The 27,369-nt window shown below is 42.0% G+C and overlaps 1 protein-coding gene across 4 annotated transcripts in view; it reads right to left on the reverse strand.

Moving 5' to 3' along the window:
- Positions 1-23,521: 23,521 nt before the first annotated feature.
- The window catches only part of TBC1D30 (TBC1 domain family member 30), a 99,632-nt gene continuing 95,784 nt past the window's right edge, over positions 23,522-27,369 (reverse strand). For all 4 annotated transcript variants that reach the window (XM_032288388.1, XM_032288381.1, XM_032288395.1 and 1 more), the window contains one exon: positions 23,522-27,154. In XM_032288388.1, the coding sequence (XP_032144279.1) occupies positions 26,367-27,154 (788 nt within the window). In that variant the 3' untranslated portion in view covers positions 23,522-26,366. The remainder of the gene's footprint in view (positions 27,155-27,369) is intronic.

Consider the following 27,369-nt stretch of genomic DNA (forward strand, 5'->3'; position numbering starts at 1 on the left):
CTTAAAGAAGAGACTATTTGTTTTTCATGTCCTCTGGGATACCGTAATTAACCAACTTGGAGGGACCCACCTCATACCTTGTACATTTTTTAATGAGTGGCGTTAAAGAACGATTTCAGGGTATTTTTCACAGGCAACCACATAATGATGGAGAAAGGCTGTTTCTAAATTGGCCATTTAGATGGGACACACTTCCCTAGAGAAACCATGATGTTTGTGGTTAAGCTTAACATCTAGCTCACAAAATATATTTAATAAAGTTTTAAAATGTTCACAAACTCCACTGTGGCCAACAGTAGGGTGAAAGAGGAATTCTTACATACAGGTAATAATGGTGCAAACTGGCAAAACCTTTTGCAGGGTACTTTGGCAACATGTATCCAAAAGTTTTATAAGTACATACCCTCTGACCAATGGGTAACCAATGAGGTTACTTCTAGGAAGTTATCCTTTAAAAACTGAAAAAGAGACAAAGATGTTATGTACAAGATGTTTATCCAAGTATTATTAATAGCAATAGGAAAATACTGACAATAGCCTAAAATTTTTTAGAGTGATTGGGTAAATAGAATGGAAACAGGATACAAAGGTGTATGTACAAGGATATTTAGCACAGTATTATTTACAGTAGTAGGAAAAATTGGAAATAACCTAAAAATTTAACATAGGGTGATTGGTTAAACAGGTGGGTGTAGCTCCATATATAATCACACAGAATGATGCCTATGATGGCTGAGCATGGTGGCTCATGCCTGAAATCTCAACACTTTGGGAGGCTGAGGTGGGTGGATCACTCGATATCAGGAGTTCAAGACCTGCCTGGCCAACATGGTGAAACCTTATCTCTACTTAAAAAAAAAAAAAAATACAAAAATTAGCTGGGCATAGTGGCGCATGCCTGTAATCCCAGCTACTTAGAAGGCTGAAGCAGGAGAATCACTTGAAACCGGGAGGCAGAGTTTGCAATGAGCTGAGATTGTATCACTGCACTCCAGCCTAAGCAATAGAGCGAGATTCTGTCTCAAAAAAGAAAGATGCTTATGACATATTGAGTTAAAAGAGCATCTGACAAAGGAGTGATAATGTGATTCCATTTTTATTTAGAAAAATCTCTCTAAGTTTATAAATATCCCAAAATATTCCCATAATGGTTGTCTCTAAGTGGTAGGCTGAAGGTGACTGCATGTTCTACTTTGTTGTCTAATTCCAATCCAACGAGCCTGGTTATGTGTAAAATTAGCAAAAACAATAAACCTTCTTTTTACTTTTTGAAAATCTAAATTAAAACCGAATCAAGGGCCAGACATGGTGGTGGCTCATGCCTATAATCCCAGCCCTTCGGGAGACTGAGGTGGGCCGATTGCTTGAGCCAGGAGTTCAAGGTTGCAATGAGCTATGACCACACCACTGCACTGCACTCTAGCCTGGGCAAGACCCTGTCTCAAAAAACAAAAATTAAAATAAACAAACAAAAAAAGAAAAAGAAACAAGAAAACCTAATCAGAATGTACAGGGCTTCTACTATATGCAAAAGGTAAATAAGAGTCACTTTCCTGCCTCCGGTAAATATACACAGCTATATGCAGTGCTATGAGAGCTCAAAGAAGCTGAAGAAGGAACCATGGCCGGGCCTGGGAAGACTATGTGAGGCTTTGGAGAAGAGGTCATATTTCAGTCAGACCTTGAAAGATAAGCAAAGTAGGGAGGGGCATTCTAAATCTACCATGCTACCTCCTGAGTATCAAATTTACTTCTTACTAAAAAGAAGAAAAAACTTTCTTCCTAGCATATTGTTGGTCTATCCCTCTAGTATAAATACAGTTACAATAATTATCTCAGTAACACACAAGCATTTAATGGTTGTGTTTGTATGACTGGCAAAACAGTTAATCAATGCATGTAACCAGCATTAAGCTGATTTTGCTAACAACCTATTAAAATGAAGAAAATCAGAAGATCAAAATAAATACTTAATAGAAAATCAGTTCCAAACAGACTCCCAGTAAGGAAGTGTCCTGCTTAACCAAACATACGACCAACACTGAGCTAGGCATGGAAACATTCTTACAAAAGTCCCCAGACCCAGCCCTCTTCCACACTCACGCCCTCACATGTGTCCAGACTTCGTCATCGTACGCACGGGACTGCTGCCTGTTAACTGAGTGTTGATATGTTCTCTTCAGTGACATTGTGAAATATTGACTCACAGCTGATGTTCCCACCCACTTTCTAGATTCTTGGCTCTAAGACAAAACAGTCAATTGAATTCCAGATGCCAGGATGCACACATCATCAAACAGAGGAATAGTCCTCTGATGAGAGATGATGTTTGTTTCTCCACAGGTGACCTGGGAAAGCAAAGGCATGCTTGTGTGTGGACATTCACTCATATCATATGTGCTTGGGTTGTGTGCCAAGTATCAAAAGCCCTTTGCAAACTAAGTTCTTGGTTTACCCACAGAGCATTTTGCTGAACCTCTCTCAAAAAATAAATAAATAAAATAAGAATAGAGAAATCACTAGAACCCACATTACTGCACTCTCCTCAGAATGTAGACTCAAGATTTGATATGTTGGTTGAAACACACACACACACACACACACACACTCTGACACATACAATGACAGTTGCCCAAAAAAAATTGAGATATGCTAGAAGAGAATTATCTTGAATTAAAGGAGGACCAATGTCTATAGATAGAAAGCTCAAGAAGTACCAGGAAATCACAACAATGTAAATGGTTGTAAACAATGTAAAAGGACCATGCACTTAAAAATGGTTAAAATGGGCCTCGTGCAGCATCTCACAACTAATCCCAACACTTTGGGAGGCCAAGGCAAGAGGATTGCTTGAGCTCAGGAGTTTGAGAACAGCCTCGGAAACATAGTGAGACCTCATCTTTGCAAAAATTTAAAAATTAGCCAGGCATGGTGGCACATGCCTGTAGTCCCAGCTACTTGAGGGGCTGAAGCAGGAGGATCATTTAAGCCCAGGAGTTCGAGGTTGTAGTGAGCTATGATCACACCACTGCACTCCAGCCCAGGTTGACAGAGCTAGACCCTGTCTCTTAAAAAAAAAAAAATAGCCCTTGGTAAGACGCACTAATGAATAAGACTCTCTCCACTTTATCCTCTATGCTATCGCCAGAGATGGAGAAAGAGCTCTTCTAAGGTATAAGGCAGACTCTTAATGCCACATAATACCACAGGATATGTGCAGCAGTTATCCCCATTCCATTCCTGGTCCTTTTTCATCCTGAAGCCTCATCTCTCCCCTGAACTTTGCCTTGTCCTTCAACTCCACCCATCTCTCATTATTTGCTTTAGATGAGCCCAAGGATGATGCCGATTTGCAGGTATCAGGGGCAGGGGTGAGTCTGAGGGATGGAGTGGACTGAAGAAAATAGGGCAGTGACATTCCAGAAGTCTCTAGAGAAGAGATAGAAATCCAGGTGGGGATCTAGTTGAAATTGAGGAACTTGTATTATATATTTATTTGGGGTAACATTGGGTGGGTTGATGGAGATTAGGGAACTTGTGATAAAGTTGCCTACCAAGCACATTGTTTTTACTTTGAAGATTTATTTTAAATCGTGTGAGTTAGGGTTGATGAAATTGTAGAGAGTTCTATTCTGTCAAGCTGGTTTGGCCCATGTTAGCTTCCTGCTGACTCCCAGGTCTCTCATCACTCAGTTCAGGCACTACTTCTTTTTTTTTCTTTTTTTCTTTTTTTTTTTTTTTTTTTTTTGAGATGGAGTCTCACTCTGTCACCCAGGCTGAAATGCAGTGGCACAATCTCAGCTCACTGCAACCTCCAGACACTACTTGCTCTTGAGGTTTTTCCCTGACTCCAAGTCTCAATTACATGCCCCTCTTTTGCACTCTCATAACGCTTCAGATATACCTTGACCTAAGAACTAATTACACTCCACTCTTGCTATCCTTGTCCACCCTGACACTAGACTGCAGCTGCTTCAGGATGAGGAATGTCTTTCATTCTGCATCCTGAGCACCAAGCACTGTGTTTGGTAAGTGAAAAGTGCTCAATAATACAGTGAATGAGCAAGGAATTTATACTATAGGTAATTCACCTCAAAAACATGAGTAGGTACAGAGGGATAATTAGTCTGCTATTCCACACCTCCAGAAACCCTGATGATTAAGCCAGAAGAAACAGACTTTTTATATAGTAAGTTAGAGCAAACCCACATGTGAATCAGTCACTGAATGAATTAATGAAGTAACAAGTTAATCTAAAACAAGGCTCAGGTAAAATGTGAGGCAAAAGAAAGCAAAATATATTACTTTAATTCCCTAGAGCTGAAGCACATACCAGGCAGCAACATCACAGTCTCGAAATCTAAGAAAGATCAGGCTAGGATTTGCCAGTCCCCATTGAATAACAGTGGTTCCAAGAACAGACTGTGGAAGCATCTGATGTTCTTCTCCATGGACCCCTGAATATCCTCCTTTCTCATGTTTTCTCCAGGGCAGCAATAGAGCCACTGTTATTTTTTGTCTCTTGTAACTTAATTGAATTCCAATGTATACAGCTTCCTAAAGGAAATTAGTCTTGAACAATGAGCAGGAGTTGGCCAAGCACAGAAAGGTAGATAGGGTGTTATGGAAGCATAAACAATTTGAGCACAGTTTTGGAGGTGTGACTCTGCATGGTGAATACATGGAACCATGGATTTGGAGAAGTCCAGTATCCACTGCAAGGCAGAGAGAAGCAGGATATAAGCCTGGAAGACACAAGGAAAACTAAGTCTGAGATAATATTGTATGCCACACAGCAGGCCTGAATTTTTATTAAGATTAGGATGGGAAGCTATACACAGTTCTTAGACAGGGAATGACAGACTCAGATTTGCATTTAGAAAGATCACTCAGGAGGCCGGACACGGTGGCTCACGCCTGTAATCCCAGCACTTTGGGAGGCCAAGCAGGTGGATCAGGAGGTCAGGAGTTCAAGACCAACCTGACCAATATGGTGAAGCCCGTCACTACTAAAAATTCAAAAATTAGCCACGCATGGTGGCACATGCCTGTAGTCCCAGCTACTCAGGAGGCTGAGACAGGAGAATTGCTTGAACCCTGGAGGGAATTGCTTGAACCCTGGAGGGAATTGCTTGAACCCGGGAGGCAGAGGTTACAGTGAACCAAGATCATGCCACTGCACTCCAGCCTGGCTACAGAGTGAGACTCCGTCTAGAAAGCAAGAGAGAAAGAGAGAGAGACTGACCCTGGAAACAGAGAAGGGAGTGGAAGGCAAGCTGGAGTTAGGCAAGTGACTGCTGCAATAGTCTAGACAGGGCCCTGAAACTCACCTGCACCCTGGGAGCCACATAAAATAAGTCTATCCCTAGAAGTCAGAGATAGCAGGGAGTCTTGCACTGAGTTATTGTGAAGAATTCATATGCCAGCTCCAGTCATTTATTTGGACTGGAAAGGATAGAATATAAAGAATAGTGTGTCTCAGAAGCGTCTGGCCCAGTTTGGCCCCAGCCATCAGACTTGCCTCTGACTCATGAAGCCATAACCCAACAAAAATAATCAATTTCTAGACCTTTGTCTCATTCGAGACCTGTGTCCAGAATCACTTCAACCTGGGTCTACCTTGCCCTTGGTTCTAGGGCCCCTGATGTGGTCTGACAGTCAGCACTCTAAATTCATGCCCAGCTCCCTGAGACTTACCTCTGGCCAGCCACTGCCCCATTTCTTTGCTTTCCTTTGCAGCAGAACCTCTCCCAAAACTTTTCAGTACTAGCTATCTGCATTGTTTCCTTCCATTCTATCTTAAATCCACCTAACATGTACACCGAAACTGTTTTCCTCAAGATCATAAATGACATACATGTTGACAATGATTCATTCTCAGTTATCCAATTTGGCTTTTTTTTTTTTTTTTTTTTTTTTTTTTTTTTGGAGACATCTCATTATGGTACTTAGGCTGGCCTTGAACTCAAGGGCTCAAGTGATCCTCCTGCCTCAGCCTCCCTAGTAGCTGGGACTACAGGCACATGACACCATACCCCTAATTAGTAGCATTTGACACACCTTCTTGTTGACAAACTGTCTTCATTTGCCTTCCAGAATCCACAACTTTCCATTTCCTCCTATTTGCCTGATTACTCTTCGGTCTCCTTTGCTGGTTCCACCTTTTTCTTTCTACCTCTTAAATATTGCAGTGTCCCAGGCCCTGTCTTAGCCTTCTCCATCTATACAAGGATTTCTCAACTTTGACACTACTGACTTTTTGGCCAGATAATTCTTTGTTGTTGGGAGCTGTCCTGTGCATTATAGGATATATAGAGCAGCATCCCTGCTCTTCATCCACTAGGCCTCAGTAGCAACCACTCCCCACAACCAAAAATGTTTTGACATTGTCAAATATCCCAGGGGTGGCACCTCTGGTTGAGAACCAATGCTCTCGGTCTATAGGAAATTCTCCTTATTACAACTGTTTTAGACCTTAGTGATCTCTTCCAGTCTGAGGTTTTAAATACTATCTATAGGCCAATGATTCCCAGATTTACATATCCAGTCCAGACCTCTCTCCTGAACTCCAAATGGACAAGAATATTTAAATACCCATTCAAACATTTTGTTTCAACACTAGTGGACATCCCAAACTCAATATGCAATCTTCCCCATCTCAGATGAAGGTAACACCACACTTCCAGTTGCTTAGACTAAAAGTCTTAGAATCGGCCCTGACTTTTTCTTTCACATCCTGCATCCTGCCAAGAAATCCTATTAACCCTACCTTGAAAACACATCTAGAGTCTGACCACTTCTCACCACTACTACGGCCCCAATCCGAGTCATCATGGTCTCATATCTGGGTTACTGCAGCAGCTTCCTAACTGGTCTCTCTTGATATATCATTGTGCCTCCACTGTTTGCTCTCTGCAAAGCAGCCAGAGTGAGCCTTTTAAAATATGTCAGATAATTCCACTTCTTGCTCAAAACTCTGTCTTCTTATCTTATTCAGAGGAACTCAAAGTCCACACAAGTCCCTACAAGTCCCTTGTCACTTTTCTGACCTAATAAACTGCTATGCTTAGTTATCATCAACTGAGATGAAAAAACTGAGGGGGGCAGGTTTGGAAGGAAGATCAGGAGTTGATGTTTGGATGTTCTTACGTTTGACACTGGGAGTTCTGGACTGAAGGCACACATCTGGGACTTGTTAGCCTAAAGATAGTATTTAAAGACGTGAACCTGGAGCAGGTCACCAAGGAAGTAGATACAGATAAAGATGAGCTAGGGCTGAGCCCCAAGGCACTTCAGTATTAAGCAGATGGGAAGAAAGCAGAAACCAGTGATAAAAACTTCAGCTGAATTAAATATAATGGAGTTTAACTGAGCAATGAATGGTTTGTGAACCAGGCAGCCTTCAGAGACAGAGCTGGCTCTGAGATTCCAGTGCAGCTATGTGGGGGAAGAAGATTTATGGACAGAAAAAGGAAAGTGACATACAGAAAGCAGAAGTGAGATACAAGAACAGCTGGACTGGTTACTGCTCTGCATTTGCCTTATTTGAACACAGTTCAAACAGTTGGCTACATTTGATTGGCCAAGACTCGGTGATTGTCACAAGCGTAGGATATGGGTCTCTTTACACCTCCACTTGCTATGGTTCACAAGGTACAGAGAAACCTTTAGAACAAACTTAAAATATGTAAGGAGGCAGCTTTAGGCTAAACTTGACTTAACACCAGCAAAGGAGATTGCAAAGCAGGGATCGATGAGGTAGAAGGAAAACCAAGTGGGTGTCATGTCCTATAAGCTGAGTAAAAACAGTCTATCAATGAACCAAAATCTGAGTCAAAGTTTCCCTCAAATTCTACATTCCTCTTAGAGACTTTTCCAGGAAATGTATAATCAAACTATTTGCATTCCAAATGCAGCATGCAACATAAATATCTCTTTTATCACTGCACTTTATTACCCATTAATTTAGCACATACAGTTCTTAGGGTTCAGATTCTCATCTTCATTTAATGTCTATTTTCCTACTTAACGATGGTCACAACTTAATTAAATAAATGGAAGCTTGGGTATAATATGAATAGGGCATATAAATGTAGAAATATCAAACTGACACATGTGACTAACATCTGAAATATAGTAATTACATTGTCTAATGACATTCATCTTGTCATTTATCAAAACGTGTAGTTCAGAACCAAAACTTGGGGGAGATATTTCTAACTCTAAATTTCATCATAACAAACCCCTTTAAACAATAATAGCTAATATTCAATAATAAATCTAGTGTTTTGTCAGACAATGTATTAATTATTCCGTTAATTTCAAGGGTTTTGCCCAACACTTACTGAGTTCTTGGAACCACTTGACTTATTTCTTCCAGTGACATAGATTAACATTTAGCTGGCCAGTGTGACATTCATGGGTTATTGTAGCAAGGCGTACACAAAACCAGACTTGGAACCACTCAATGTCTTTGTAAGAAAAGAGATGGGTGATGTAGTTCTAGCTTATAACAAATAAATGGTTTCTCAGAAACATTTAGTTCCCCGTAAAACTGTGGCTGCCTCTTCTTTGCTTCTGATCACCCTTTTAAATCAGAAGAAGCTTCTAGAGTTTATTCCAAAACAGGTCTTCAAGGCCATATTTCCTTCAAACAATAATTGAGCTCCAGGAACTATCAGTAGTGGAAGATGGCACATTCTTTCATATTTCCTATTTCTGATTTCCCTGATATACACTATTATTCTGCAAACTCCCTGAGCATCATCACATACCTACGTGTAGCATGTTTTACTAAGAGTATGGAAATAAGTCACCATTTGAAAAAAGAAATTTACAAAGCACCATTTTTACAACATGATAAACAGAATCCTAAATCCAAGCTAAATTTCACTCATATTCCTTGGTACTGACTCAGAGTCCATAAAAATGAGTCAGATGCATCCAAAGTTCTTGTAGAACAAACAAGCACAAGCAGTCATGTTTTAGCAATTAGGATGAAGTCAGAGCAGGCACACGTTTCAAATCTGTGAATGGCAGGCCCCTCAGGGTCCACTAAGATGAGAAATAAGCAAAGGGTAGACTAATTGTCATAACTCCTAGCTAAGCGGCAGGTATGACTGTGAAGTACTCAATAGCCACTAATTGAATTAAAGGATGAACAAAGACCTAGATTTGTGGTGAAAATTTTTGTTTAAATACTACAGGATACATTGAACTAAAGAGTTTCGGCACAGCAAAGGAAACTACCAACAGAGTAAACAGACAGCCTACAGAATGGGAGAACATTTTTGCAGATTATGCATCTGACAAAGGTCTAATATCCAGCATCTATAAAGAACTTAAAAAAAATTTACAGGAGAAAAATAACCCTATTAAAAAGTGAACAAAGGGCATAGATGCTTTTCAGAAGAAGATATTTATGCTGCCAACAATCAAAACCACAATGAGATACCATTTCACACTAGTCAGAATGGTTATTATTAAAAGGTCAAAAAATAACAGATGCTGGTAAGGTTGTGGAGAAAGAGGAACCCTTATACACTGTTGTTGGGAGTGTAAATTAGTTCAACCATTGTGGAAAACAGTGTGGCAATTCCTCAAAGACCTAAAAATAGAAATACCACTTGACAAAATAATCTGTACAACAAACCCCCATGGCACAGGTGTACCTGTATAACAAATCTGTACATGTACCCCTGAACTTAAAATAAAAGTTAAATAAAATAAATAAAGTACAGGATGGATCTCAGCTACTCAGAAGGCTGAGACAGGAGGATCACTTGAGCCAAGGAGTTTGACACCAGCTTGGGCAATATAATGAGACCTCAACTTAAAAAATTAAATTAGGCAGGCATGGTGGCTCACACCTGTAATCCCAGCATTTTGGGAGGCCAAGGCAGGTGGATCACCTGAGGTCAGGAGTTCAAGACCAGAATGACCAACATGGTGAAACCCCAACTCTACTAAAAATACCAAAAATTACCCAAGCATGGTAGCACTCGCCTATAATCCCAGCTACCTGGGAGGCTGAGGCAGGAGAATCACTTGAACCCAGAAGGCAGAGGTTGCAGTGAGCCGAGATCACACCATTGCACTCCAGCCTGGGTGACAAGAGTGAGATACTATCTCAAAAAATAATAATTAAATTTAAATTTAAAAATAAGCAGTACACAGCCAGGCACAGTGGCTCAAACCTGTAATCTTAGCACTTTGGGAGGCTGAGGCAGGCAGATTGCTTAAGCTCAGGAGTCCCAGACCAGCCTGGGCAACATGGAGAAACCCTGGGTCTATAAAAAATCGTTTAAATGAGCTGGGTGTGGTGGCACATGCCTGTGGTCCCAGCTACTTGTGGGGCCGAGGCTGGAGGATGCCTTGACCCTGGGAGTCAGAGATTGTAGTGAGCCAGGATGGCACCACTGCACTCCAACCTGGGTGACAAAGTGAGACCCTGTCCCCTCCAAAAATAAAAATAAGCAGTACACAACGGAAAAAAAAACTTGTTTGACACTGATTCTGAGAAAAAAGACTTGGGAATTTAAATCTACCTCAACCACAAATGAACCAGCATTGTTATAGTGTATAAAAAATTAATATAATCTTATTAGATGGAAGCTTCCAGATGGAATGCAGTAATTGTTCCTGTACTTTGCATGAACTGAACCCCATCTGGAATGTTATGTCTCATTCCAGGAAAGACACAGTAAAAACATTGACAGTCCCAACTGTCTCCAGAAGATGCTCTGGGTTCCTTAGCACCAGGGACTTGGCCCTAACGCTGTTCAATAAATAAGGACTGAATTGTCCCAAATCAATTCTTCATCCTTCCTTCTTATCTCCTGAATTGACAAGGCGTCTGGAAATCATGAGAAATGATTAAGGGAAGTTGAAGGGAGGCAGACTGTGGCTTATTATAGAATACACTTTCTAACAGAGCTGCCCCACACTGAAATGAAACGCCCAGCCAAGTAGAAATCCTAGTACAGAGAGTGTTCCAGCAGGGGAATGCTCATCTGCCAAGGATGTTACCAAAGGACTGCTTGCACTAAGTGGGAGACTGAACCAAGTGGCCTCCAAGAGCTCTTTAAGCTCTGAGGTCCCTGAAACACATGTCAGGGTCTACACAGGGGATCTCCATGGCCAGCTCAGGACACTGTAGGGCTGGCCTTCCTCCCTCCCCAATGTGAACCCCTACTTCATATGCTGGGGAATTCCTCGGAAGGTGACTTTACTGACCTGAGGAATTCCTTAGCATATAGAATAGGGGCTCACATTGGGGAGGGGTGCTGGGCTTCAGCGGCAGCTTTACCATTTGTGCAGCCAAGGATTGTGCACGGTGGGGCTTGTTATGACAGAGTGACCTGCACTGGACACAGGTAGTATGTATGCCCTAAACCAGACAGAACATTTATTTTCCCTTACTTACAATAGGTCACTCTACCTGTCTTAAAAGGAAGCTGGGTCAGGCGCCGTGGTTCACGTCTGTAATCCCAGCACTTTCAGAGGCCAAGGTAGGTGGATTACCTGACGTCAGGAGTTTGAGATCAGCCTGGCCAATGTGGTGAAACCCTCTCTCTACTAAAAACACAAAAATTAGCTGGGCATGGTGGCGCACGCCTGTAATCCCAGCTACTTGGGAGACTGAGGCAGGAGAATAGCTTGAACCTGAGAGAATGAGGTTGCAGTGAGCCGAGATTGCACCACTGCACTCCAGCCTGGGCAACAAAGCAAGACTGTGTCTCAAATAATAAAAATAAAAGGGAGCCGTTTTCAAAGTCATTCTTGAAATAATGATCCTTGGCTGGGAACTTTGTACCTGGGTGCCCCTTAATCAAATGCTATGTGTATATTTTTACTACTTTTTAAACTTTACTGGATGGGAGCACGGGTGAGGGAGGTAACAATGGGACCCTTTCTGCTCTTCCTCACGCAAGCACTCTCAATAGTTAAAGTAAAATGTCCAGCAAAAATTGCTAGAGCCAAAGCAGCTGGAAAATGTTTGCATGAAGCAACAGTGGCATCTAATGGTCAGATGAAATAATCACACTCCTGCTCAAAGTGAGGGACGGAAAAAAAAAGTAAAACCCCAAACCTTTTTACTCCCCCTTTATACCTCTTATCCAACAGTACCTGACGGGGAATTGGTTGAAAAATCAAAAAAGTTAGTAAAACAAAGAATCATTAAAATGATACGTGCAGAGCTCACTAAACACTTTAACCTAGAACACATATCTAACTATGCATTTATTCACACATCATTTGATGCAGGGCCAGAGTCTCGTTCCCAAACGCAGATCCACCAAGTGGCTGCTAGTCTCTGTTGCATAAATCAAACCACTGAACATCATATACAGTCTCCAGCATTTGTTTATTATATGGTGAGAACGTTACAACACTTGTGAAACAAAATTCCCTCCGCTGACTTTTATGATTTTTTTCTTCCCATAGTTGTCTCTCTCACCTTTTATTCAAGAATGCTTTTTTGGCAACTAAGTTTTATCTAGACTTTCCAAAGCTTTCATCTTAGATTTTATAGGAACTGCAACTTTTTCTCTTTGTACTCATATTTCATCTGTTTATTAAAACTATCTGATCAAACACAAATTCTTCATAAACTGGAACAAATGAAATGGAAGGAAGATGGTTATTCAGATACAGCTTACCTATGCTCATTTTTTTTTCCTAAGCCAGTGGGCAGGAGTATTTCTTTTAAGATCCGATTTCCGATTGACATTTCCAACTCTCACTGCATTCATTTCAATTTCCCCCACCTCCTTTACTTATGGCCCAAACTCCCATCTCCTGTTCAACTGGAGTAGAGATTCCTTCACTCTCCCATCTCAACCTGCTCTACTCCCCCACCAGCTTCTCAATATTTCTGCAGCCTTCCTTCTTATCTCAAAGAAGAGGAAGCTCCCAAGGGTGCATCTACAATTTGGTGTTTGCCTTTCGTTCGCCCATCTATCCTTCTCTGTGGGACTTTAAACTTCCTGAGGGAAGGAACGTGATTTTACTGACCTGTGACATTCCAGAGTGCTGTCCTGGCCTGAGAATGTTGCTCTTAGTGTCAATAAAATGATGTCATGGCTCACTGGAATACAGGGATAACACAGAGGAGAGTGGTTCGTCATGCCTTTGTGAGACCTTGGGGAGCACAGGTCGTCTACCAGAAGAAGCCAGTAATGTCACATCCAACTCCAGCTCAGAGTTTTGTGAACTCCGTTGTAACTACGAATTTTCAGTCCCCAAATACCTTGTCAGTTTTCCCTTCGCATGACAAAACACAGCGTTTTAACTAAGGAAGCCAAGGAGCAAACCCATGGTGTCTCTTACTCATACTTTCTCTGACAGACTTTTGACCTGAAAGTGTAGCCTAACACCTTTAAAGAACCACCACTAAAAAAAAAAAAAAAAAAAAAAAAAAAAGAACCACCGCTAATCTTTAAAGAACCAAGGCTAATTAAGTTTGCATATTGTTGGGGCAATCAAGTGCCTTTCACTGGGCCATCAAGTGCTATTGGCAAGAAAGATAAGGCAATAGGAGAGTCCATGTAAAGCAATTAGTTAAGATAATAGAAGAAATGGAAAGGCATTATGCCAATTTTTGCAAATGTAGGACCAATTAAGGCTAATCTGCCTTGGGACGATAATGCCTGATCCCTGCTTTGGACTGAAATGAATATTTGAAAGTTTTTCTGCCGGTCTAGTCAAATTCAATTCTGTGTGAATATTAGTCCTTGTGAGTAATAACAGACCTCTTTAGCATCCACTTATCCTTTAACACACCATCACTTTTCCGTCAGATTAGAAACACATCAGGCTTTTTTTTTTCCTCTTTAGGCTAAAACATGCCATTATTCTGAGGCCCTTTTCAGCTTTATCTAAGAGTAAAAAACAATGCCAAGTGACCCTTGCCTCTTTCATACGCCACACCCATTAGCTATACCCCTATTAATGGGTCTTGACTTTCATTTCCTGCAAAACTCTGACTTGCTTATTAATAATCATGGCCCTTTTGTTCCCAAAGCAACTCAAAAGAGGAGAGACACCAGTGTGGATCACTGTATTTTAGGATCTAGTTGCCCATATGGTGTCCACACACGAGAGGCCAGCAGCTGTTCCGGTCCAACCCTGACTCAGAAGGAAAGACCTTCTGAGTGTCTCTAATACAATATCCTCTCCATTGCCTCCCAGATCACAGTCTTCCATTACATCACACTAGTACAGCAGGTTGCCGGGTGGGGGACAGGCTTTTAGAAGGACCACCACCAAGTGGTTAAGAGTAAGGGAGCTACAGCCACACCCCCAGGTTCAATTCCATCCTCTGCCGCTCTCCAGCTCTATGACCTTGAGAAAGTAACTTAACCTCTCCAAGCTCCAGGTTCCTCCTCTGTTGCAGAAGAAGGAACACTAAAGCCAGACGTGGTGGCCTGCGCCGCTAATCCCAGCATTTTAGGAGGCCAAGGCAGGAGGATCACTTGAGCCCAGGAGTTCAAGATGACATCAAGTTATGATTGTGCCACTGCACTTCAGCCTGGGTGACAAAGCGAGACCCTGCCTCTTAAAAATAAAAGAAGGAACACTGGTACTTACTCTGAAGGGTGGATATGAGAATTAAGCAGGCAATCCATGTAAGGCTGTTAGCACACTGCCTGTCAAACAGGAAGCACTCAATAAATATTAATTGTTGTTATTTTGTGTTTATCTTCCTTCATTATCCCATAGACCCGTAATTCTCAAAATTTTTGGTCTCTGAACCTCATTAGACAAACTTTAAACTTTACATAAATTCTTAAAAATTATGAGGACCCTAAAAAACTTACACGATATCTTTTGTTAGTGTATTATAAATCAAGTCAAAATATTTCAATTCTTTTAAAAATACAATAAACCCATTATCATAAATGAGACTTTATGAAAAACAACCACATTTTCCAAAACAAAAATATTTGGTGAAAGAGCAGTATTGCTTTACATTTTTGCAAATCTCTTTCATATCTGGTTTGATAGAAGGCAGTTGGGTTCTCCTATCTGCTCCTGCATTCAATCTGTTGTGATATCACACATTATGCAGCGTCTGAAAACCTCCTTGTATACTTGTGAGAAAATGAGAATGAAAAAGGCAAATCGCGTTCTGGTGTTACTATGAAAATAGTATGAACTCTTGGACTTTATGAAAGAACCCCAGAGCGGTGTCCAAATTTTCTGGTGTCAATATCAGCATGGCAGAGTTGCAAGTTCCAAGTCAGCTCTTTATTAGAGCTCGGAGAATTTTCCAAGACTACAACAGAATTAGATGTGAACACAACTACTGGTGACTATGCTCTGATTAACGGAAGCAGGATAACCCTTAATCCCAACCTCACCATATACCCTCTGGTTCAGAAACTCAGGCCTGGGCCACGCAGAAGGCCAGACCCCTGTTGCTCTGCCATTTGGATGAAGCTTGTTTGTGAATAAATGCTGGAATCCAACCATTTCTCTGGATTGATGGTTAGTAACTGCTTTTTGTTATTGCTTTTCTTGTTTTTGTTCTTTTTAAAATTTGTTTTAGAAGAGAGTCGATTCAAAAAAATAAAATGTTTTCTTGAGGTAATTCCTTCTTCAGAATTTATCTTTTTAAATTCTGGAAATCCAGTGTTTATGACTTCAGCCTTGTTATTTGTATACCATTAAAGGTTTGGGGTTTGGGGCTTTGTTTTGTGTTTCTGGCAAGCCTTTAAACAAATGTTATTGAATAAGAACCTCTCCAAATGTTTTACTTATTCTTTATTAGCCTTTCAAGATACACACAGTAGTGACATCACAGCCACCATGTCTAGCAGTCACACTCTAAACTACTTGCCAGGCAAACTTAAGCAATAGCTCATTCTCTGCACCTGCTAAGATGGACAGTCCCTCCTGGGGGGGATCCAGACAGAGATTACCTCTAACATAATTTCAAAAGAGGGTGGAACTGGGGCTCTCTGGGGCTGACTGCTTTCTCAGGGAGAGGCACTGAGTACAAAGTTGTTTTTCTCTCTTCAAAGCTCTACAATGCAGGCTAGTCTTCCCCTCCAACAACTATTTCTGCAAATTTGAAACATTATTGTATCAGTCAAGACTAAACTGCTGGCACCAAAACCCAAATTGAAGAGAAGGCTTTGGGAGGGCAAGGGGTGGATATCCTTATTGATTGGAAACACTCTGCAAGCATTCCACTCAACTTAGGAGTGCTGTGAAAATACAGGTATAAATAAAAACAATATATAAAACAACATAAACAACACAAACAATACCATGTGCGAATTGTTGGCTGTGAAAAGCATAACATAGCAACTTATTAATATGAATAGCATGCTAAGTAAAAATGTTCCTACTTTTAACTGAAGCACTTTCTAATCTCTAGGTATATCTCAGTCTCTGTTTCTCTAACTTATCTATACTATTTCTATACCTATATCTCTCTACATATGTAGCTCAGGAACTCTATGCTTCCTGTTTCCTCTTTCTGGAACATTCTTTCCCCCAAATACCTGAATGAGGCCCTCTGATACTATAGCAGTCCCTACAACAGCTATGGGCTCCCTGGCCAACTCCCTGTGATTCCCATATCAGTGCAGCTCCTATATCAATGGTATACTCCATGCACATAGTGGGGGTGGGATTACAGGGTTGGGGAATACAGCAGCTTGCGAATGCCAGAACATTATTTTAAGTCATTTAATTACACCGAGCTACAGATTTTCATCAGTGAAAAAGAGAGTGGTACAAGATCTCCCCAAAGCAACTTCAACAAGAGGTGAAACCAGTGCACAGAGCTCTGGTCTCTCTACCCCACCTCAATGAGGGTAGCTCTGGGGTTCGTTTGTACTCTGAAAGTCCAGATACTCACCCTAAAACATAGGAATTTAGTATGTTAAAGGTGGCATTTTAAATCAATAGGGGAAAGACAGGTTAATTAATGGTGCTGGGACCACTAGGTAACCATTTGGAAAAACATGTTAAGATGGAACCTTAGTTCCCGACTTACACAAAAGTAAATTCCAAATGAGTCAGATTTAAACATGAGAAATTAAACCACAAAACTAGTAGAAGGAAAAAGTTAAAAACTTTAAAATAATCACAAAGAAGTAAAGATCGTCTTTCTAAATATCACACAAAACCCAGAAGCTGTAATAGAAAAGATTAATAAACATGACCAAATAAAAATGATCTTAAATTATATACATGTCAATAAAACAAAGCTAAAAGATAATTGACAAAATGAGAAGAATATTGTGACTCAGATTACAGACAAGGATGTTTTTCCTAACACATTAAAAAACTCACAAATCAGTAAGGAAATGAGCAAAATAAACAAAGGCTATGAACAAAGGACATATAAATAACTTTTAAAAATACGTTGGCCTTATGCATATTTTTCAAATATACACTAAGTACTCGCCCAATCAGAAAAGATCAAAAAGTTTGATAAGATGCTGAGTAATGTGAGAGTAGGAGGAGGAATTGGGTATTTCTGATTCCAGACTTTTTTTCTTTTTCTTTTTTTTTTTTTTTTTTGAGAGAGAGTCTTGCTCTGTCACAGGCGCCAGGCTGGAGTGCAGTGACACGATCTGGTCTCACTGCAACCTCTGCCTCTCGGGTTCAAGCAATTCTCCTGCCTCAGCCTCCTGAATAGCTGGGACTACAGGCGGGCACCACCACACCCAGCTAATTTTTGTATTTTAGTAGAGACAGGGTTTCACCCTGTTGGCCAGAATGGTCTCTATCTCTTGACCTCGTGATCCACCCACCTCGGCCTCCCAAAGTGCTGGGAGTACAGGCCTGAGCCACCGCGACCGACTGGCGGAATTGGGCACTTCTATACATTGCCAGTGGAAGTAGAAACTTACGGAACATCTGTGGAGAGCAATTTGACAACATATATCAAAATTTTAAATGCACATTGTTGACAAGTAATTCCATGGCTTGGAATTTATTCTTTAGCGAACTTGCTCATTTGCAACATTACATCATATGTACAAGGATAGGCATATTCCACAGATATGAAAATGGAAGCAAACAACCTAATAATAGATAAGAGAATATATTGTGCACAGACCTGGAATGGAAATCGATGCAGCAGTAAAAAATGAATGAGGTGGCTCTACTTGCAACTGTTCTGGAATGATCTCCACGGGACACAGTGAAAAAGGAAAGTTCAGAAGGTTATTGGGCTGCTGCTTATGAAAGTGTGTGTGTGAGAATGTGCTTGAATATGCATAAAGCATCTCTGAAAGGATACAAAAGAAAGGAGTAACATTGGTTTCCTGTGGGTAGAGGCACTGGGTGGACGGGACAAGGGAGGGACCTAGTTTTCCTATGTACTTTTTTGTACATGTTAAATTTTCACCATGTGCAAATGTTATCTATTTAAAATAAAAGTTTAAACAATAATTTTGTAATTGTTCTGCTGTTTAAAAAACCTTTGAAAACCATTGAGCTACATGATGCCTAAGATTGCCATTAAGTAATGTTTATTATTGTGAATATAAGCACTTTTTATTAAATGATACCATGATTCTGCCATGTTTCACAGTTGACAAATACATTAGTAATTCTTCTCCATAGCTGTACATGCAACAAAAATCTTTTCACCATGTGTTAAATTCTGTTTCGTAGACATTTGTGGAGTTCATCACGAGTTATATGCAGCTCCACTTTTCCAAGACCTTAGCAACGTCTTGGTCCAGATACGGTCCCTGTAGCAACAAGACTCAACACTTTTCTCAGACGTATTTTGAAACGGGACCTATGAAGTCCTCCCAACCCCTGAACTAGACAAGGTTTTCTTGAAATCGCAGGGGGCGCCTCTCATGTGTTCGCAAGCAAGTGTGCTCCCAGCAGGTCCTCCCATGGCTCTGCGGAACACCGCAGGTCCCAGGAGACCCACTTTCTCACCGAGCCCTGCTGCTTCCCCGCAGGCGCCACGAGGGGCGCGCTAGAGCCCGCGCCGTGAGAAAGCGGCCGGTTACCTGGGGGAGGTGGAGCGAACGGCGCGCGCCGTTTCCGTTGCGCTCTGTCAGACAAACCCCACACAGACGCTGCTTGGGCTCCCAGATTTTGTGGAACTTGGCGAAACAGCTCTTCGTGTTTTGCTCACAGTCACTCTGCCCTCTACCGGACTCCTCCGTGAATGCAGATGGAACCTGAATGGTAGACAAAACTGGCGGGTGACAGTTTTCACACAAAATCACCTCTTCCTCTGTGACGAGAAGACCAAGGAAGACCCAAAGGGCTTGAGGAAGGAAAGAGCCATCTTCAGAAAACCAGAGCCATGGAACATGGCTCTGTCACCTGTCCACACCATCTGTTATTATGACGGGAAGACGGGGCTAAAAGTGAGAGGGAAGCTTAGGAGAGGTTCGAGTCACTGGAAAGTACAAAATAATCCTGATTACTGTTCCCTGACGCAGTCACCATTTTGTCCTTGTAACCTGTAATCTTCGAACACCTCTGTTCCAATTGAGTTTTTCCACGAGTGATAGAAAATCCAACCAAACTGGCAAAACCCCAAAACTGGAATGTTAGCTGATATAGTAAACAGAATGAGACAAATTGGCTTCAGGCATGGCCTGATCCAGGGCTCACAGGCCCTGAAAGCAGCCTGGTTTCTGTTTCTCAGCTCTGCTTGCTCGGCGTTAACTCTTCTCCAGCAAGCTCTCCCCTCATGGTTACAAGAGGCTGCCAGCAACAACTGGGCTTTTTCCTTCCAGGTTAAATTCTGTTGCATATCCATTTATGGAGTTTATCACATAAGTTACATGTAACCTAATTTTTCCCAAACCTTTGAGACAGGGCAAGATCCTGTCTCAAAAAAAAAAAAAAAAAAAAAAACAAGGGAGATTTTATTTTTTTGCTTTCCCATTTTAATATAGATTCCTGGACTCTCCAGGGACAGGGAGATTCCCAGGTTGAAGTTCAGGAAGTTTCCTCCCAGAAAGCTGTTGGTCCCACAGAGGGATTCATCCACCTTGTTCCTAGTAGCCAAGGATATAACTGTTCACCTTCATCATCAATACAGTGCCAGCAAGCTTCACAGAGCTCTTGGGAGGAATAGGTGAGATCTCACAAAGGAGCTAGTAATAGTGCTGAGCTCAAGGGGCTTCACAGATGTTTGATGTCATGGTGGTGATGAGGATAGTTTGCACGAGGTAATGAAGGAGGAGGGCATTGGAAAATTAACCATGGGCCAAATCATGCTAAGATAAGGATTTTACGTTTTACCCTCCTCAAAATGAGGAAGGATTTTGACCAGAAGGTTGGCTTAATTAGTTTTTCATTTTAGAAAGATCATTCTGGCAGCAGTGTGTGGCCAAGCAGCGGAGAGATGGGGTGGGCAGGGGGAGGGGCCAAGATGGATGGCAGTGAGACCCGTTAGGAGACCATTATAACACAGTTATGCGCCACATCATGTGTCAATGATGGACCCCATATGCTATGGTAGTCCTGTGTGATTGTAACACTGTATCTTTGCTGTACCTTTTCTAATATGTTTAGACACACAATTACCATTGTGTTACAACTGCCTGCAGTGATCAGCACAGTAACTTGCTATACAGGTTTGTAGCCTAGGAGCAATGGGCTACATCATATAGTCCAGGTGTGTAGTAGGCTATAGCATCCAGCTTTGTGTGATATTCACACAACATCGAAATTGTCTAATGATTTCCCTGTCATTACCCCGTCATTAGGCAACATATGGCTATAGTTAACTTGTTCGGTGGTTGCTAAACTTAGTTCAACATTAAAATTACCAAGGGACGCCAGGCGTGGTGGCTCACACCTGTAATCCTAGCACTTTGGGAGGCCAAGGCGGACAAATTGCTTGAGGCCAGGAGTTCAAGACCAGCCTTGTGAACATGATGAAACCCCATCTCTACTAAAAATAGAAAAATTAGCTGGGCATGGTGGTACACACCTGTAGCCCCAGTTACCTGGGAGATTGAGGCAGGAGAATTGCTTGAACCAAAGAGGTGGAGGTTGCAGTGAGCCAAGATTGTGCCATGGCACTCCAGCCTGGGCAACAGAGAGAAACCCTGTCTCAAGAAGAAGAAAATTACTAAGGGAGATTTTTTAAATTTTTTGCCTTGTTTTACATTTTAATACAGATTCCTGGACTCCCCAGGAATAAGGAGACCTAGGTTGAGGTATCAGGAAGTTTCCTCCCAGAAAACTGTTGGTTCCATAGGGGAATTGATCTACCTCCTTCCCAGTGATCAGCATTGACTAAAGGAAAACTACAACTGTTATAACAAGAATGTAAACACTAAGAAACAGCCAACTTTGTTTTTTTAATGTTAAAAAAAAAAAAAAAAAAAAAAAAAAAGACTCTTGAAGCCCCTGGGGCCCAGGCTGGAGTAACCAGATAAAGCTTGCCTGGGATGGAAGGGTTGGAGAGAATGGGATTGAGTGACACTTTGTGGGAGGTCATTTGTTCTGACCAGAGCAAACCACCAGGAAGGAAGCAACCTTTGATGTGATGGTATTTGAAGGTAGCGCCACTGGGAGGTAATTAGGTTTAGATGACATCATGAGGATGGGGCCCTCATGATGGGGTTAGTGCCCTTATCAGAAGAGGAAGAGACCAGAACGTACTCCCTTTCTCTATCATGTGAGGACACAGCAAGAAGGCAGCATCTGCAAACCAGGAAGAGGGCCCTTCCTCACCAGATACCAAATTTGCAGACACCTTGATCTTTGACTTCTCAGCCTCCAGAACTGTGAGAAAGAAATGTCTGTTGTTTAAGCCACCTCGGTCTATGGTACTTTGTTAGAGCAGCCTGAACTGAGTCAGACATTCAGCACTGGGAGGTGGCCAGCAGGGAACTGCACAGAAGCTGACCCAGCACCTATAGTACTGGTCCCCATTCATGCGAGCACAGGCTGCCCTTGTGGAAGAACCATTCCCACAGTTCTGCTTTCAGCCACCATCCAGCAAGGGCCTCCCATCCATCGCTATATCCTGGTGGCTCTATGACTGTAGATTTGCTGACTGGACTCTAGAACTGCCTAATGTGAATAACAGATAACTCCCACTTCAACAGCCCAAATACTCACCGGCCTTCGCATTTCCATCCTGGAGATGAATCATAATTCACCCAAACATTTCCCCTATTCCCAGATGTTTACATGGTTTCCAGGTTTCCATTAGTACATTTAATACTTCAATGAACATTTTGCACATAAAACTTTTACTGTATCACTTCCAATTCCAAAATATCTACTATTCTTTGACAAAACCTAGTAGTGGCTATTTCTCTGAGTTCAGGATACCAAGTCTCAAGCCCCATTCCCTTCTCAAAATATACAATTGAAGTTCTTTTTATGAAATTTGATACATGTTGATTAAAAAAAAAAACCTCTTAGCAAAGAATAAAAGAAAATTTTCTTAGCCTAATAATAGGCACCTACCAGGAACCTCAGCAAACATCTTAACGCTTCTTTTAAAAGTCAGGAGTGAGATATGAGTGCTATGAATGTCCATTCTCACTGCTTCTAAAATGCTTCTATTGGCACTTCAACACTAGAAGTCATAGAAAGGGGGAAAAAAAAGGAAAAAGACTGCTGCCTCTTCTGGGTTGTAGAGAAGCAAGCGTTCTCATTCACTGCTTGTATAACTTCAACCTTTAAGAATGGCAATTTGGAGATACATGCCCCTTAAAAATGGACATATTTTCTGACCCTGCAACTCCACTTCTATACACATATCCTAAGAAAATACTTCAGGCTATGTGCATAGATGTAACGGGATACTGTCTCCACTACTATCTACAATCAGAAACCACCTGTCTGATGAGGTACTGGTTATGCGAATTCTGGCACGAGCACATGATGGAATATTAGTCACTAAAAATCATGTTGTATAAGAGCGTTCACCAGAAAGACAGCTTAAACTACCATGTTCAACATACCTTTTTGTAGATAATGGCATGTAGACATATATATACATATACATACTGGAAAGATCTATATCAGAATACTGATGATTCCTTATGCTGTTTGTGTTTTTCCAATTTTCCAAAACCTGTTACTTTTCTAATTAGGAAAAGTAATGTATTTTAAATGCTGCCTCAAATGCTGTAGGCAGCAAAGAAAGTGGCTCAGAAACAATGTAGAGAGATTTTATATGGGGAGATGGCAGCAACTATATATACATCTATTCATCCAGAATTTTTAATATCATGCAGCTAAACTGTATTCTTATTGTTCACTTTATTAAGACAAAAATAAATGGCAGGTCTAAAGGCTGACTTTATATAAACATGGTCTCTTAGGTAAACTCTGTGCTCATATTCAGGAACCAGCTATTCTGCAAATGCTGGGCAGGTCACAGGCCACCCTGCAACCCAGTGATTAGACGGGGGGAGACGGAACTTACTGGGCTGTTCCCCTGTTTCATGTGACCCAGTGGGGGTTGGGGTTGGGGGATAAAGCAAGAAGGGAGAAGGGAATGTCACAATAGTGTTCCATGCATGCACTCAGAAAATGGCACAACAGCTACAACAATGAGAGTCTTTATGCATATAGCTTTGTGATCAATACAATCCTTCAGAACAAGAGACAAACAGGAATACAATGTCCCAAACAGTTGCAGCCCATAGACTGACATTGCTAACTAGATCTAGATCATCTGGAGGCTTCTGTAAGAGGAACTGAGGTACAGAGGCATCAGAATGAGTTGATTCCCGGTACAAACGCTAAGAGGCTACAGACATTAAATCAAGAAACCACTACTTGTTAAGTACTTCTGGTGTTTGCATACAGTGTCCAATACATAGGGAAGATAGCAAGTCCACACTGGTCTTTGTACATGCTGTGTGGTAGAGGCTACTGCAGGTTTCTTTATTTTCTAAAGTAGGCAAGGCTCATAAATTGACCAATTCACATTGTGATTACTTGGTACAATGCATGCATGTTATTGGTACACAGAGGGCTTTAACAGGAATCTGATGGATTTTCAAAATTCTGACAAGGCCATTTTTACCTCAAAAGACTATTATCCTTTCAGTTATTCATTCATTCAACAGATACTTATCCCAAACTGTGTGTCATCTCATCCATCCCGTTCTCAGGAAGACCAACCCTGGAAACAGGTGAGAAGAGAGTGTTCACAGGACACAGCATGTGTTGTGGATAACTAAGTTTGTGGACAGCAGTGGTGCAATCCCAAGGATTCGCATAAGGATTTGTATATACCTCATTAACCATCTCCTTGAACCCAGACCATCACAGAGCTAGTGAGCTGATTCAAGAGAGGAAAGAACAATTCTCCATTCAAGTCAGACATCCCTCAAAGGGAACCTGACTATTCTGACTCATTTGGGAAGGGGCAGAGAAAAGGATATGAGATGGAATCATTCTTATCTGTAAAGTTTAGCTGACAGAAAAAAAATGGTGTCATTTCCTTAACTTTGGAAAACGCAGTTGGTCTCTGGGCCCTGAGGGTGGTATGCAAAATAAGCCCATCTCTCCACCTACACCCTTCCCAAAAAGCAGGCTGTGGGTGTGGCTGCTTTTTAAGAAGCTAGATGCTAACTTCAGATGGCACAGAATTCAAGACCAAAACTGAAATAACTTATTAGTCATATTTTCTATCTTCAGTTCCTTTGGGGATAAAAATACCATGAAGAGGATAAAATAGCTTTTCTCACTGTATAGGTCATTGTTGTGTTTTCTGTTCAAAAAAAGCCCACACAACCACATTCTCTATTTTATTATAAAAATTAGTACCTCTCATAGTAAAAGCCTGCTCCAAAATTGTAGTTTTCATTTCAGAATTAACGATCCATTAGCTGAAATTAACACTGACTGCATCAACAGTATTTCTGCAAGTATCGCCAAAGGTCTTCCAGAGACAAAGATGAAGGCTGAGTCTATTCCTCTAATGATAGTGGGGAGAAGGGGATTGAGGAGTGAGCCTTTTGTTCAGCCAAATGACAGGGGCATGAAGCATTTTTTAAATGAACCCCCTTTACAGGGTAAGGAAGTCACAGCTGGTTTTGTAAAATGCCAGCATGGGACTCCACCATCTAGAGACAGGTCCTTTGAGTCAGGAGGGAGTTTAGTGAATGGCTTCCCAGTCTTGGTTTTTACAAGCTATGTAGCCAATGCATCTGTGTACAAAGAGCACTAAACCCACCTATTGCACTGAAGGAAATGTGGCCAAGTCACCTTGAATACCGGGAGTACTGACCTTGAGTAACTGAAGTGCTACTTCACCTCTGTGTGGCTCATAGTTCCCATCTGCATAGTGGAGACAAGAGATGCTATCCCTGACCCACTGGGTTAGAGAGAGCTAGAAAGGGCAGGAGTGAGTGAGAGGGAGCTAGAAAGCACTGGAGCCTTCTCCAGAGAAAGGCAGTGTTTAAGTAATAAAGTACTCAACAAAGGACTCCAATCAAAAAGCACAAAATTCAAGTAACGGAGTTGCAGGTGCCATGTTCTGGCTTCTGATCAGAGGCCTTGTGCGTCTGCAGTGGAGAGCTGGTGGGTGAGTGAGCTGCGTGGTAGGGGATGCAGGCCAGGCTCCACGTGGAGCCCATCAAGTCATCCATGCCACTGAGGATCAAAGCTCTCCTCCAGAGGAGGAAACAAACCTCAGGAAAAGCTCAGTGGCGCAAGCAAGGTGTTCAGAGCAATTGCTTAAAGCATATCCCATGTGTGTCCTGTGCATAAGATCTTCAAGTGGGTCATCGACCGAAATTTCAACAGATGAAAGGTTTTCTTCATTTTGCAGGTAGAAATAGAAAGTTAAAGAAGAGCTATCTAGATCTTTCTCTTTGACTTAGCATAAGATTAAAAAAACAATTTGGAGACTGGTACTGAGGGAAAACTCACACAACACAATCCCCTCCGTAAAACATGAAAAGGAAAATCAGGAAGTTTTCTGTAACGAAGAAACTTTCTTTTTACAGTTTCTGTCCTAGCAAGCTGGTATGTGCATGCTTGGGTATTAGTAACACCCAGAGAACTGGAAGATTTGGGGGTGCTGTCACAAGGGACCCTGAAGGCCCCCAGAACAGGAGGATGCGAGAGGAGTTAACAGTCTAGATATACAGTCTTTTTAAACAGCTCACAATGAAAACTTGGGAAAACGTCACACTATAAAACCACAATATTTATTTTGCCACAAGAATCCACTTTGTCAGTTAGCAAGTGGATGGGAAAACAGCCCTATTCTAACTCCCATTATAAAACTTCCAGTACCCATTTCTTATGGGCTGTTGCTCATATCTGAACCTATTCATTTTCACTGGACAAATAAAACTCTTTTAGAGCCATTCAGTTGCAACCCTTATACTACCATGAAAAGGTGAGTCCAGATAGAAAGTTTTGGGGAGACATCATCGTTTCTTAGTGCCACCGCTTCCACCGCCGGGTTTGCTGAAGCTCCTGCTCATCTGAGGAAAGTGCACGGTCGGGGTTCTTTCTGTAGGGCCATATAATCCCAAGTTCCTGGCAGTGGCAGATTTCCGCAGGGGCTTGACGCTGGGAAAAGGGCTAAAGATGGGGGTTTTTGAGTTGCTGCCTTGGGGAGGTTTGCTGGTGGCTTTGTTTTCTTCAGGTGCACTTGGTGGCTCTGGGCAGTGCCGCTGGCAAGGCGGGTGCACCCTGGGCTCAGTTTCAGCTGCAGCATCCCTCTGGTTCAGTTCCAGGGCTCCCAACTTCACCTGAACCGCAGACACATCCACGTCAGCATCTCCGAACACTGGCTCCGGAGACTGCCCCTCGATCGTCCTCCCAGTGCTGCCCTCAGGGCTGCCGCCTTCTCTTCCAGCTGTCGCTGTACAACCGGAGGGGAACACCTCTGCCGCCCCCAGGCCGTTGGTCTTGCAGGCCTCGTTCTGCTCTTCTATCAGCCCTATGGTGTCCCCGCAGCACAGATGACTCTTGGTCCTGGGCATGTTCTTTTTGTGGACTCGGATGTGAGTTCGCCAGGGGGAGTTGAGCTTTGTCTTAAGGTCTTCGTAGGGGACAGGTGACATTTTCCCTCCTGTGTGACCAGGGATGTGGATGACAGCATTCTTGGCAGCTCTGTTAGTCATTTTCATCTTCTTTCCTAAAAGAAGGTGGTTTATAACTGGAGAACTGTTTACCTGAGACGGGAGAATGCTGGTCACTGGCCCTTTGTCTGAAAGAAATGTTGAAAGGTAGTATGAAGTGTACCACAGAGAAGCACATCCATCATGGAACAGAAATCACACGGAGGTCCTCCCAGCACTCCTGCATCCCTTTCCATCTATTCCCCAGGGAGGGGCAGAGTCATGTGACTGAAGACAGCAGAAACTGGATTCAACCCAAGAGCCTAGAGTACCAATTCTCTCTTCTTTAAAGAGGAAGTCACCA

Source organism: Sapajus apella, unplaced genomic scaffold (genome assembly GCF_009761245.1).
Source record: "Sapajus apella isolate SASKATOON/1434 unplaced genomic scaffold, GSC_monkey_1.0 scaffold2, whole genome shotgun sequence".
NCBI lineage: Eukaryota > Metazoa > Chordata > Mammalia > Primates > Cebidae > Sapajus > Sapajus apella.